Source organism: Echinops telfairi, unplaced genomic scaffold (genome assembly GCF_000313985.2).
Source record: "Echinops telfairi isolate 266 unplaced genomic scaffold, ASM31398v2 ScPeMD7_7468;HRSCAF=8506_0, whole genome shotgun sequence".
NCBI lineage: Eukaryota > Metazoa > Chordata > Mammalia > Afrosoricida > Tenrecidae > Echinops > Echinops telfairi.
This window is the reverse complement of record NW_022111369.1, coordinates 74,517,166-74,532,690: the sequence shown is the minus strand read 5'-3', so window position 1 is coordinate 74,532,690 and position 15,525 is coordinate 74,517,166. Positions and strand designations below refer to the sequence as shown.

Genomic DNA, 15,525 nt, shown 5'->3' with positions numbered 1-15,525 from the left:
TTGAGCAGAGTTGGATACAACAACCCTCCAACATGACTGCGGTTTGTGCCCCTCAGAGTATGTGCATCACTTTGATTGTGTGCCCTGCCAAGAATCCAATCTGAACCTCATGCATCAAGCTTATGGGTCTACCAACATTTTTTCTCCATTCCAGGCGTCATTCTGAAATACCCCAAATTTAAAAATTCAGACCTGGGCCTGCTTCACTTTATTTGTTATTATTGAGCCAGTTCAAGCGGACTGAAGCCCCAGTCCGATTGCGTAGACTTTGCAACAACCCAGAAGAAGATAAGATACTGACAGTGATACTTTCTTCCCCTCACACTTTCTTGATTCATAATGATAATAATCCAATTTAGTTTAGATTTTTCTCCATATTTAGACAAATTTTAAATATGAGGAGCAGAGATGATAATATTAATGAGTGTTAGTTACCAAACACAAAGCGCATTTTTACAGGTCCAGTGGGGGTAAAAATAAATTTTGTACAGGGAAATAGATTACATAAAAGAGAAAGCAAAACCATGAGAACTACTAATTTGTGACGTATCTCAATGCATAAACTAAATATTATATTTAAATTATACTGATAAATTTCAAATTTATTTTAGAAGTATGTGCTAGCACATACATGTAAACATAACATTGAAATGTAGTTGTGGAAATAATCATGGGTTGTCCTCAAATTTGTGCTCTCTTTGGTTTGTGTGATAATCCTAATGTTCACATAAATGGTTATATGTATTTAAGTTTCATATTGTGGAAATGCTTATGAAAGGTTCTCTTTATTAGCATGTGTTAAAGGGGGACGCTCTTATTTTCTTACTAACATTACAGGATTTCTTACTTATAATAATCCATGTAACACAGACTCATGAATTTTGGGGCAGTGGAAATTATTTCCTTTGACTCTTTTTTCTGCATATCATCAATTTGCTTTTTACTCATGTTTCCTCGACTGTCGCTGTAAGCTTACTTGTTGTTTTTTCTTTCCTTTCCTTCATGCTGTCGTTTAGAGCCCTACAGAGAGACAAGTATGGGAGTAAAGCTAAACATTGCATATCAAATGTAATTTTTTTTAGTTCACTTTTATTGCATCACATATAGATGATGTAGTTATTAAAAACAGTTCATCTCACAATTTTAAAACGAAAGAACTTATGAATCAACTGATATAAATATATGTTAATAGAGATTAGACGCTTATGTTGTCTGATTCTTTTATTGCCATATGATCGTTAAGTCTCATGTAATTGTTTGTGTGAGTTAAATTGTTTTTAAATTCAGCATTTATTTTTTGCTAAGTATTCATACACTTTTGTTTCTATACTACATTCCATCATAAAAATGTGTCACATGCAACATATTTGTATTTTGTACGATGGCAATTTTCAACCTGTACTTACTGCATTGACAACAGAAGTAATCAGTACATGTTTCAATGCGTCCGTCACCCCACCGTAACCATCAAGCATACCATAGCAGCCTCTGCAGCACCAATCACCCATCACATATGGCCCTTAAAAATAACATTTACTTTGATTTTTTTCTTAACATTGTGGATTTGTCTAAAAGGTATCTTATAACATGAAAATAAATGGCTTCATCCTATGTCTGTGATGACTGCTCTGTAATGCGTTCTAAATGCATTGTTGATTTTGCAAACTGATTAACTTCAATGTATCGAAATGCATCTGAAGTCCATAAAACACTGGCACATTCAGGCCACTTTATTTAAAACAGCAACAAACTATTTCTTTTTGTTAAACACAACTACATCACAGATATAGATTGAGGGATATATTTTCACAAATTAACCGTCTATTGAGAAGTTTCATTACAATCCTTAGAATTATTTTTTTTGCAAAGAAAAATACCTTTTCTTATTCACTGGTATTGGTCAAACGTTTGTGTTTCTTTTTCTTTTGTGATTACATCTGAAATAACTTATGGAACTGTTATATATTATTGGTTCTGTTCATTCTAGGAAAAGCAAAAGCCTTGAAGAAGCATGTGATCAAATTTATTTGACTTCAGCTATTTCTTCCCACACTAAATTTTTTACCTTCTTCTTAAACCTGATGTTTAGTATGCACACAAGTCATCACTCATTATGCGTGATACCTTTAATATTGACACTATGCTGTCCAGACTTAGATCCCTGTGTCTTATACAGACTTTTGTAATTTTACCTAATGATCCTAAACAATGATTAATAGATTAATAGCTAAGAATAACTAAAGTCCCTACAGCAGAAGAAAAGTTAAACTCCATTATTTCTGACTTCAAAGTCCTTTGTGTAAGTAATTTTGGATGTTTCATAAGTTGACTAAGTATAATTTTATGACTACATCGTACTGATGATTTTAACATAATCCTTTCGTGGTTATGTGTCTGGCAAAATCTTACAAATAAGGAACAATTTGAAAAAGATTTTTATTATCAAATTACTAATAATTTCTTGATTACTTTTGACCAATATATTCAAAGTGCTACAGTGAATTATATTTCTCCTAAAATTCTCTCAATATTAAGACAGCATATAAAATTAAAGGTAACAAATTATTTAATTGACATTGATGTATAAATTGAAAGCTCTGAAGGACTACACCAAAATGTTGCATTACTTTTCTAAGTAATAATCAAAATGCTTCAGATAATATTAGGTAGTGTTTATGGATGTAATTGCCTACTTATAATTCATACGTTATTTTTATTTATTTTACTTTAAGGAATCGCTTTAAATGCTTCTTTTCTATTTAGAAGATTTCTATCAGTTGTCCAAAAATATATATTCAGTATTTTTTCTTTTCAAACTTTTGAAACTGAAGTACAAATGCTACCAATTTATACATATTTCATAGGTGATGAATGTTTTTGCTTGTGTTTGTATGTGTGTGTTCTGTGGCCTATTGGATAGCAATGTCATAGTGTTTTGTAATCTTTTTCAGAGGGGCTTCTGAACAATGCCAGGGATACAAGTGTCATGGATACTCTACCACTGAATGGTAACCATGGCAATAGCTACAGCATTGCCAGCGGCGAATACCTGAGCAACTGTGTGCAAATCATAGACCGTGGCTATAACCATAACGAGACCGCCCTAGAAAAAAAAATTCTCAAGGAACTCACTTCCAATTATATCCCGTCTTACCTGAACAACCACGAGCGCGCCAGCGACCAGAACCGGAATCTGATGAACAAGCTGGTGAATAACCTGGGCAGCGCGAGCGAGGAGGACGCCATCGTCCTGGACGACGCCACCTCCTTCAACCACGAGGAGAGTTTGGGCCTGGAACTCATTCACGAGGAATCCGACGCGCCTTTGCTGCCGCCGAGAGTTTACTCGACAGAGAACCACCATCCCCACCATTACACCAGGAGGCGGATCCCCCAAGACCACAGCGAGAGCTTTTTCCCTTTGCTAACCAACGAGCACACGGAAGACCTGCAGTCGCCCCACCGGGACTCGCTCTACACCAGCATGCCGGCCCTGGCTGGGGTGGCCGCCGCCGCCGCCGCCGCCGCCGCGGAGAGTGTTACCACCAGCACCCAGACCGACCCCCCACCGGCCAAAAGTGCAGATGCCGAAGATGTGTACTACAAAAGCATGCCAAATCTAGGCTCCAGAAACCACGTCCATCAGCTGCACACCTACTACCAGCTAGGGCGAGGCAGCAGTGATGGCTTTATAGTTCCTCCGAACAAAGAGGGGACCCCCCCAGAGGGATGCTCGAAAGGACCAGCTCACCTGGTCACTAGTCTATAGAAGAGGACGCGGAAATGCGATACCTGCCAGACCGCGAACACCGGGTTGACTGTTCTGAGTTGATACAAGCAGTGGTAATAATGTGTATACTCCTAAATCTCGATGCTGTTCTTGAGAGAAAAACGCAAACTCAGACTTTCACTTTTTTGTTTTTGTTTTTGTTTTTAAACTGGGATTTTTAGGCCAACCCAGGGGAGAAGGCTAACTGCTGAAATTCTCCTGTGCCCTCTCTTTTCCTGTTCTTCCCCCTCCGATGAGACTTCATTATGTTAATGAACGAGATTTGACGAAAAAGGCGCTCATTGTGGCCTTGTTGAATTATGTTGTTTGTTTTAACATCTCTGATGCAATGTTACTATAATTACAAGGACCTAATTTTAAAAAGGCCAGAACAGTTGTTTGAAATTAGTAACAGTGCTGCATCTAGATTGGAGTGCTGTACAAACAAACATAAAAGCAAAGCAAAAACTGTATTACATAGGGGTTTTTGGTCACAACCTGAATTCACCACAGGAGACATAGCTGTGGAAACAAAACAACAAAATTAATAAATGGAGGGGAATTCTAGAATTATATGCTCAATGCATATTTTATGATTTGCTGTATTAACTGATGATAAAACTAATGGCAGAAAAATTGAACAATTTCTATGTAATGTACAGATACTAGCATTGCACATATAGTCTGCTTTCTGTTCCTCCAGAATTTGAGTCCTGTTAATGTAGTGGAAAAAAAAGAGTTTTTTTTTTCTTTTGTGCTGGTCTTGCAAGTTTGACTACCAGTAAGAGAGCAGTTTCCTTCCTTTCTTCTTTCTTTTCATTTTCTCCTTTTATTTTCACTTCTTTTTTTTTTCTTTAAAACTTCATCTGGCAAAAAATAAATAAATAAAATAAAACTATCACTTTATAAGAATCATTTTCTAGTAATGCAAACAAATTATTTTTTACAAAAAAATAAAATAAATAAAATTAGACTTCCTTCCCTTACTATATATCGATATTCAGTCAGAATATTTCCAACAGCATTTTTGCAAATTAGAGCAGGATGAACTTTTATTATTACTGTGCACATCTGTTGTAATGCAAAGCATATTTGGCAAGCAATTCATCACCAAGACAGTAGCTATGACTCTAGAAGTCAAGAGGTGTCTATAGAACTAGTGGGGCTTCTGCATGTGGAAAAAAAATAGATATCTCATAGGCATTAAAGTGCTGAATGCTCAGTTGGAATCCCAAATGGGCATCTGCACTATCAATTTTTAAAGGAAATTATTTACCCCATAGAAATAATTGAAAGATCCAATTATTTTGAAATGATTAAAGAAGTCCTTCTGTTTATTAACAGGAAAATTTATTTATTTGACAGGATTTTAAGTAATGTAGGCATACAAGAGATAAATTAGGAGCACATATAATTTTTTTTTAAATTTATGATCCATTTTGTATGGTCTCAAAGTTGGATGACCTCATTACTAATATTTGTTGTAAAAGTGAAACTTGTTTGCCGACCAATAAACAACTGATTGAGATTTAGAAGATACTGTATGGATGTATGTGCTATATGATCAATTGGTTTTTTTTTTCATTTTTCTCACTTTTCTTTCCTTCTGTTTTCAATATATAAAGTTTGTTTATCCTCTATGGCTCAAATGAGCCACACACAAAATATTATTCCCCCTAGATGAATTACCTAAGCACAAAATGATACAGGTTTTGCAGACAATGTGAACCAGAAATATGGGGGTAGGGGGGATGCTTGTGTAGGCTGAAATAAGATGCATAACTTATTTTTGAGCAGGGAAATATATAGGTTATTATGTACATATTATATAAAATAGCCTCAGTCACAATATGCTTATAAAAGCCACCATGAATCAAAGATTTAAGTACAGAATTGTTGGGGTGGAAGTCATATTATTTCCCTTTTCTGAAGGACCATTTTGATATTGGAAATTTAAATTCACTAAATAAACTAAAAGCTGCAAAAAATTGTAGCAGAGAGAATAATATTTTATCAAGCTATCACAAGACCTTTTTGTGGAAATGTTTTCTTGTTTTAGCTATGATAGAAATTGCAACAACACAACAACTAAAATCAAATTCTTCCAAAGAAAAAGTTAGGTTCTGCAGTCTGCAGAACTTTAGCTGGGAATGCGGAGCCCTGCCAGGGCAAAGCCAGGACGGGGTTGCCACATTATAACTTCGCTCTTGGAATGTGAAATCTTGGCGTTCTCATTCTTTCTGTCCTCAAAGTCAGCCACCCGCCATCTACAGCTGAAATATTTTTCAATCAAGAAGAGGAGTCCTTTAGGGAAATAACCAGTAATCGATAAAGAACTTAAAGATACAGGACATACAATGGACACACACACACACATAAGCTGTGTTGCACAGAAATTTAATTTCACCTCCAATTTTGTGTGTGTAGAATTCTTTTTACTTCTCTTTCCACAAGTATTTTCTTTTATAATTTTTGGATTTTCTTTAAATTGATGGATAACCACAAACTTTAACAGTAATGAGGTTTTATCAAACCACACTCTGGCAACATTAGCACCTGAGAGATGTGTAGCCCTTCAGATACGTGGAAAACATTTGGTAATGAAAGGATCCTTTTTAGAATATTGAAGATGATGCAGAAACATAAACGTGGTCTTTGGATGATAAACACTATGTTTTGCCAATAAAACCAAACAATAATCTCTATGAATTCCACTCCTTTGGTAAATTAATTTCACAGAACAATAGGGAAACTACCTCAATTCAGCTAGCTGATCCTGCCGAGTCTGATTTTTTGATATTGCTACCTCCCTCCTTGTTATTTTTTGCATTACATTATATGGAAATATGAAGTAGTTAGTCTCCCCAGCCCTACACGGACCAAGTTGAAAGAAGATCACTTGAACTTTCTACAATTACACAAACTGGTGCAGAAGACCATCCAATACTTTCAGTTACTACCAAGCTCTGATGTCAAGAAAAAAGGGCAAGCTGTTTTACTCTCATATTTCACAATTGCTGTGCTTGCAGGAGACTAAAGATCCCAAAAACTTTGCACAAGAAGACATCCTTATCTCAACACACACAATCTAGGTGATTATAATGGAAATCAAAATGATAAAGAGTGAATTATTCATTCACTTCAATAGAAATTTCTGTATTTCTAATATGTGTTCATTTTTTCCTATTTACGCCACCAACGGTTTAACTTTTAAACGTTATTTCTCCCCAACCCCCCGCCCCAAGTAGATTTTCATGTAGAACTATTGATAAATGAGTGTAATTTTCCTAAAAAATAAACACCACTCACATATAAATTCATTTTTTAAAACCACCTTTTTGGTTGACTCTTTAAAATTCCCTGTGGCACACATGACCTACTTATTTGCATTTTGGGATATGTTTATCTGACTTTCCACTGAGAAGTCAATTCCCCTCCAAGAGATCATGCACAGCACATTATCTGGCCAGCTAGAAGTGGACATTATGACAATGATAAACAGACTTTCAATTCTTGGCAAATAATATGACATTTTATACTTCTTGATTTTTTCCCTTTGAAATCTAATCATATGTTATTTTTCCAGGAAACTAGTCAATGGACTTCAAGTTTAGTTTAGTCACAAACTGATAGCTATTTCCAAACCTATATTTCTAATTGATAATGTGGAGAAATCTAATTTTTGTGAAAGAGAAATAGGCTGACAGTCTAAATTAAGTTCATGAATATCCTTCTGTTTTTCATTCTGCTGCCATTAAAATTACTGGTGTTAAATCATAAATTCCTATTGTAAAATAACAACAATAAAGGACCAGTATAAAACAATAAATGTGATGTAAAAACAAAAATGTACTTATAGATAAAGGCATTTCAGAAATGTGTAAGTTCCTGGAGAAAGTTCACAATGACTCTAAATCAATTAAAATGAAGTTATTTATACGTTTGAAATTCCTATTAATTTAACTATATTGAAGATTGATAAAATGATATTTCAGATCTAGTTTTTGTTCCTTTTTAATTTAGTATAAGCTTAATTGGTGTAACAAAACTTCATGATAATGAAGAAAAGCATATTAGGAATTAGTAAAACTTTCATAAATTTAATTGTAGGCGGCAATCTTCAGCTTTTTGTCCAAGTATGTTCAAATCTACCAACTGATTTGCTTACTTAGAGAATGACATTAAAAATCTAAGATGAATTTTACAAAATATTACAGGAACCAAATTTGAGGGGGAAAGAGAATTTCTGGATTGCCTGTAAATTCCAAACTAATAAATAGTTATTACTTGCTATGGAAGTAATAATTAGTTTTCAGAATTGGTCCATCAGTGCTACACTAAAGTGTTGCTTCTTGGAATAATTTTGAAAAACACTATGGAACTGCAATGGTTATAAATTCATATTTCGGGTGAGAGTGAGAAGAAAAAGCATTATCTCTTTGGTTAAGAATAAATCTGAAAATATTAGCATGAATATTGTTTCCTCGTTAACAAAAATATGTGATACACTATATCAATGTGTCTGAAGTTCACAATACAGCAGACACTGAGGGTGTTGTGTTCTAGGTCTTGGGTAACACGGAGTTGTTTCTGACTCATAATGACCATATGAATAACAAAACACTGCTCAGGCCTAGGCCATCTTTCGAAAATTGTTATAAGTTGAGCCCAGGGCTGCCAAAAAGCAAAAAATACCCCAAAATATTCACTGCCATCCAGTCTTCTCTGACTCATAACAGTCCTATACGGAAGAATGAACCTGCCCCTGTGCGTTTCCAAGGCTGTCAGTCTCCGTGGGAGCAGAAAGCCTCATCTTTCTCTTACAGAGCAGCTGGTGGCTTCCAACTGGTAACCTTGGGGTTAGAAGTCAAATGCTTAACTTATTATGCCACTCCAGGGCTCCACAGTACAGTTTCATTCCTTTTTTCTTAGGAAGTAATCATCATAATTCACCACATCAATTATTACAGTTCAGTCTTAAGTAAAACTTCAAATAAATCTTCATTTGATATCTGCACATCAATAAGTTGGGAACAAGGATGTGCAAAAGTTAAGCAACAACACTGCAAAATGACTTATAGAAGCATTTTTCTGCAAATTAATTCTACATGAGAAGCTTCTTTGAGCTCATAACATAGATTGAATGGATCCCAACTGTAAATTTAACTATTTAGCCAGAAATTCTTTCCTTAAACCATCTGAAGCGTATTGGTGTATCATCCACATTTTTATTTGCAGCCTATAAGGTGAAAAATGTTGGTAGGTTCTTCTGACCTGTGAAAGCCTTAGGAAGACCCATTTCTGTTTACTAATTAATCCTGATTGTTTCATCTTTGCTTTAAGAAATAAATCAATCTTTAACTTTCATCCGCACATACATGAATATGTACATACTCGATTCCCTTCACAGTTTTCAGGAAAAAAATTGCTTGTTTACAGTTACTGCGAACTTGGCCTTTATCTTTTCCATTAGAATAGGTAGTTATGGTTTTGCATATTCTAACTTTAAATAGAATTATTGTTACTTTTTTTCATAAAAGTAAGCTCTTCTTTAATATCTAGCATTTTAGGGTACTAGACATCTTTATTTCAACTATATTTTAGTGGTTCTTTCTGTTAAGAGTACATCAAAACATGTTCTCATTTGTTAATTCATGTCGTATTAGAGTGTTTCAAGGTTAAATGCAAACTCAGAATTTCTTAAGAAGGTATATGAAAAGAACTTTGATTTATGTGAAGAAATCAAGGAAGACTAATCAACGGTAAAAGACTATTGGGATCCACAAATTTTTCAACTTCACTATGAACAGAAGAACAGAAACAACTTCCAAATTTATGGTGAGATGGTAGACTTAAAATTGGATATGCAGTGAAATTTTTTCCATGAAAAGAAATTATTTAAAATCATAACAATCTTAAATACTATACCAAATGATACTGATTTGTTGAAATCTAAAATTGGTATTTCCATTACTTTCTGCTGATTCCACAGGTTAATACTTTTTACAACATCCTTCTCTAGCTACTACTGATCTCAAGGAAACATCAATATTTTATCAGTGCTTCTTTATAAATATGTTTGCCTCAATTCACCTTCACTCTGGTCATATATGTTTACTCTATTGTACACCAACACGTTAATGCAACTAGTGTCTTTGTAACTTTTAGCGCTTTATTATAAGTCTTTCTAAATAAACATTAAATTAATATTATATTGGAATTATGTACATTGTGAAAATAATTAATAACCAAGCAATAGTCATATTATAGGATACTCACTATATATATATGGCCATCACATTAAGATTGAACAAATACATTGCTGAAACAGTTATTCCAAGACCCCTCTCTCTTCAGCTATTGCACACAATTCATAAAATGCTGCAGAAGTTGTACATGGGGTATATTCTCAAAGTACCCTATAATGCAAAAGCTTCTAAAAGCACACAATGTTGCTTTTATTTTATAGTGCTAAAAGAGTGAGTGATAAATGTGGAAAGCAAAGCAGACTTCTCAGGATAAATATATTCTTTTCATTGGCTAATTTTAAAATGAGAAATATCCCACTCTGTGGTCTAAGGGAGACGTGAATTCAATATTTATAGTTAGTCCAAAAATCAGAGAAAGTTAGTTTCTAAAAAAATTAAGCTTATCTCAAGACAGAAGAATCTGGACTAGCCGGACTGTAGGATTTTACAATACGTTGGAAAGGCCTAAAGTGGCTCCTTGAAGTGCACTCATCCTCTCATTTTCTGGAAGGTGCAACTGGCAAATTGAACCTGACCCCAACGTGAAATATCTTGATTGACCTCCAAAGATCCTTGAAGGAAGGAATGCATAGTATAAGCATTATCAAAGTCAGTAGAGGTTTCTGAAGGGGAACTCAGGATCGTTAGTAAAACACAGCGCTCTCTTAGGTTAATCACGTCTTAGTTCTCCAGAAAATGTTTAATTCTTTGAATTTCAAATCATTTTAGTAGCTTATATTTTGAATGACATTATGAGTCAAGAAAGATAAAGAGGGGGAAAAAACCTTGAAAGGTGATTTTCATTCCTCATCTCAGTATAAAAGTTTCTTTAACACCCTAAGTAATTAAAGGCGATATATCTTGAAACCGCTGTGGACAATCAGATTGTCTTCATTTACAACCAAGCCCCTCTTTTTTCTCCTGTGTTCTAGCACTTTTCTTTGCTTGTCCACTGTCCAGTCAAGACTTGGAAAGTCAGCTGACTTTTCTATCATTTGGCTTCTGTGAATGCATGAAAAGTAGAAGGATAATTTGGGTGAGGGGCAGGGGAGAGATTCCATATGGTTTTCCCACTTGCCAAGAAATTGAATTGAGGATTTCTCTCAAAAATCTAAAAGCATGATTCTTCATTTCTAAAATTACTAACAAATATAACGATTTCCCATTGATAATAGAAGTTCTATTTTGGAACAAGAATATACATACTGCAGGCTGTTAGCATTCATATATTTACACATTACCTTATTCTTATCATATACACCTATCAGACTTCAATCTATTGAATTTTCCCCTTGTACAACATTTTCATCCTCCCTCCTTAAATGCTCTGTACAATCACATGTAAAACCATGAGATGAAACCTCAATAAAAAATATCCATAAACAAAAAGTGATGTAGTCATTGTTATTATACATAAAACCAAACCCCTGATTTGGGGAAAGTGTTTTTTACGGGAACTAGAATTAAAATGGAATCCTAATGTATTGTGTTACCATCCCTACCATCCCCACTATCCTTACAGCATACCTACCACCTTTCCCTTTCACTCATCACTAAGAAAAGACGTGGTTTTGTGTTGCTTCTCCCCTCCCCCATATGCTATAGAAGTCTATCTTATTTTTTTCTTTCAGGAAATGAGAAGGCAAAATAAGTGCGTTTTGTTTGGCATTCAGTGTTGTATTTGATGATACATAATTGAATTTAGTCTTCTCTCTGGCCCTTGATCTTCATGCTCCTCACCTGAAGACTGAAGACAAGAAGAATCAGTCAGGAAACAAACCTTTATTCTAGTCAGAAGAAAATGTGGAAACTTTGAACTGGAACAGGGCCATTTGCTTTTTGTGTTTAAAAACACACTAAACATTAGCATATGTTGTGGGTAACTGCATTAGATTTGATGTAAATTGCCATTATGAAGGGCCAGAAATTGTGGTTATTTAGTTTACTGACTTTTAGCACCAATAAAATCACAAATACCAGCTGGATAAATCTAATTCCAATGTCATTCCTTTGAAATATTGAAGATATGTTGTCAATACACATACTCTGAAAGGAAATTGAAAGGAACCTGCAGCTCTGTAATGCTTAGGATATGCCTAGCTCTTTACAAAACCCAATGAAATGTCCTGATACTATGATTAAATAGATTTTATCATCCTCATGTTATGGTACCGAATAATGAAAATCAGATCTCAGAGTCAAAGAACTGGTGAATTTTGCACCAAAATCTGTGAGTCTAAATTCCATTTTCTTTTTCAAAGCCATATTATGCTGTATTAACTAAATGATTGATTGAAAAGAAAGCATTGCTTTTTATATAAATAAGAGGGAAGGAACAATAGAAAAGTCACCACAACAAAACCCATGAAATCTGCCGTGTGTGTGTGTGTGTGTGTGTGTGTGTGTGTGTAAACTTTTATTTAGTAGATAAGATGCTTCTGTATAAAAGAAAAAGAGAAAAACCAGGCAAAGAAGTCTGAGTGTTAAATTATGGTGCTGTAATATAAATGCCTTATACCTTGAAATCAACAAGATCGTTTCTTATTTCTAGAGTAAATACAATAGCCATTTTAAAGTGAAATTTTATATAATATGTCACCCCTCACCCCCACCCCACCCCCAAAAGTAACCCTTTGCCATCAGGTAAATTTTGACTATATAGAGTTTCCAAAGCTGTAAATCTTTATGAGAACAGGCAGTCTCAAATTTCTCCTCTGGAGTAACAGGTGGGTTTGAACACCAACTTTTGGTTAGTAGGCCAATCCTTAACCCACAGGAAAAATAAAATCTTCATCCAGAAAAATCTTGTACAGAATCTAAGTTGGTATTAAATGGACTCTCTGTGTGTGTTGGTCTCTTTGTGTTTTGTTTTGGTTTCCCTCTATAACTGTCATATATTTAATAGTATGTTTCTAAAGCAAGTTCTATTAAATGTTTCACTATCATCTGTATGACTGATTCATTCCATTATCAGAGCATGATTGCTAGTTTCTTAGTTTCTGTATGCAATTTGTCAAAATCAATCTTTTTACGAACTGCATTCAATGTGTAATGTAGCATTCTATAAACTCTATTCAGCAGGCATCAGTTGTAAATTTAAATATATTTGGGACATCATGGGATATACACAAAGTGAAACGGGTTTTTTTATTATTATTTTGCTTTTTTTTGCTCTATGATGAAGTGCTAAATAGAACAAACTACAAAGCTACAAGAAGGGTATATATTTTACTTTATAATATTATTAGGTCCTGAAATCCTTAAAGACTCTTAAGAGAAATATATTGAGAACACCTGACCCATGTAACTCCGTTTGTGGAACACTGCTTAAAACACTTTGGGCAGAGTTAAATATTTTATATGTTAATGTAATATTTTTATGTAATGAGATGTTGGGGGGTGTTGCTCCTATCCTAATTGACTTTGTGAATCACTAAAGAATAATGTTCTAAAAGTAGCTACATACATGTCTGCCCCTAATCTTTAGGTAGGACAAGAAAATTCAATGAGATTAAGGCTGATTTTAATAATTCTTCCTTCACTATGTAGTTGGAACTGCTTAAAAAGTCAATTGCCAACGCCTGAAGCACAACCGCATGCGCAGATGATCAGACCATTGTGATATGGCTGATCTTCAGCCCTTTCTTCTTCGTCTGAATGTTCTACCAAAAGCTCAGCATCATAGCAACATGGAAGTTTCCACTGACAAACAGGTCGTAGCTGCACCAGATGCACATGTGCAAGAATTGAAGCCACCAGTATCTCCTACATGGAAAGGAAGAATTCTACCAATGAAACAACACTGCCTTACTGTAACAATAGAATCTATTTAAAGGTAATTTTTTAAATCTACTGCCAAATATTCACGTGACAAGAGCCAAGTGGAGACAAAAAAAGTATTGGTTACCTCTGTGTTTTTTAATTTATTATATGCATATGAATCACCTAGGAGTGTTATTAAAATGCAGATTTTGATTCCAGTTATTCTAGAGGTAGAGCCTGAGGTTGTGCCTCTTTTAACAAGCTCTTAAGTTGTGTCTATGTGGTTACTTTACAGAGCATCAAGGCTCTTGAGAGAGATGATGGAACTTTCTATTCCCATAAAAAGTTAGTCTCAGAAGCCCATAGAGGCAGTTCTGCCATGTCCTGAAGAGTCACAATGAGTCACCACTGAAAGTCACAAAGAGTCACCACTGACTCCATGGCAGTGAGCTTCCTTGTAAGGCTCTTAGGAAACCTTCCTTATATACACACAGTGCTTTGATACCAGGTTTTGCTCAATTTTACCAAAGACTTTGATCTGCTAATATTTTTGAAATAAATTAGAATTGTTTCTCAAAATTGGTAATGGTTGCAATCACATTGAAATTATCAGTCTTCTACTCATCCACTTTATAATAGAAATGACATGAGAAAATGGGAGAAACTTTAGGTATATAAATGTTGATAGTGATATGAATGGGTAGATATGCAGTGGCATTTGTATGCATGTACATACATACGTACACCACTCAACCAAGAGCAAAATAAACACACCTTTGCTGTCTCGTCAATTCTGACTCATGGGACCCCGTGTGCTACAGAAGAGAACTTGGCAACACAGGATCTTCTTGGCTAGAAATCTTCATGTAAACAGACCCCAGGCCACTTTTATGGCATATCTGGTTGGGTTTGAATTGCCCACCTTTCAGTTAGCAGCGGAGTACAAACCATATACACCATGCAGAGACCTGTATGAATATTCCAATTGCTTATTAAGGAAGATTGGCTGTGCAATTTGTTCACACTCAGCTATTAAATGTATGAGTCAAAGTCCACTTAATAGTACCCAGCTACAATTTTTATTTTTATGAAAGATCTGTGATTTTTATCAGAAATTATCCAAATACAGTAGAAATAGTGGTTAGCAATAATTATACATCTTTTAGAAGTATGTAGAGAATATATCTGGTAGCTAAAATTAGAACTTTTACTGTTTTCTTTGTATGTAATAAGGCCAATAATCAGGTATTTGTGACAAAATTGAAAACGTAATGAATGAAAATTGGAAAAAATTGAAATTTAAAGAAAGCAATATCACTTTGAATTTCACAGATAAATCCATTCTAAATGATCAATTATAATTAATTAGGTGATCATTAATTATGTGCTTCATTGTCATAACTTGAGGGGGGGGGTTGCCAGTGGGAAAATAGTTTCTGAGTAACATATTAATAAGATGTTATTGTCTGCTTACCTCTGAAGCACTAACTTCAGGATGTTGTTGTTGCGGTCCTGCCGAGTCCGTTCCAATTCACGTAGACCCTATGTCCAACCGAGAGGGACACCGCCTGGTCCCACACCAGGCTCACCCCTGTTAGGTGTGAGTCCGTTGTTGCAGCCACTGGGCGAGTTCATCTTGTTGACAGTCCTCTTCTTTTTTTAAGTACCCCTCTACTTTACCAACCATGCACGATGTTCATTTCCAGAGACTGGTCGATTCCGATGACATATCCAAAGAACAAGTGA

The 15,525-nt window shown here is 34.9% G+C and overlaps 1 protein-coding gene across 1 annotated transcript in view; it reads left to right on the top strand.

Annotated features, from left to right (window-relative positions):
* Nucleotides 1-8,243, top strand: part of ADGRL3 (adhesion G protein-coupled receptor L3) — a 251,646-nt gene extending 243,403 nt beyond the window's left edge. Inside the window, exons 20-21 of the mRNA XM_045284067.1 lie at nucleotides 1,017-1,034; nucleotides 2,952-8,243. Of these exons, the coding sequence (XP_045140002.1) occupies nucleotides 1,017-1,034; nucleotides 2,952-3,769 (836 nt within the window). The 3' untranslated portion in view covers nucleotides 3,770-8,243. The remainder of the gene's footprint in view (nucleotides 1-1,016; nucleotides 1,035-2,951) is intronic.
* Nucleotides 8,244-15,525: the final 7,282 nt, after the last annotated feature.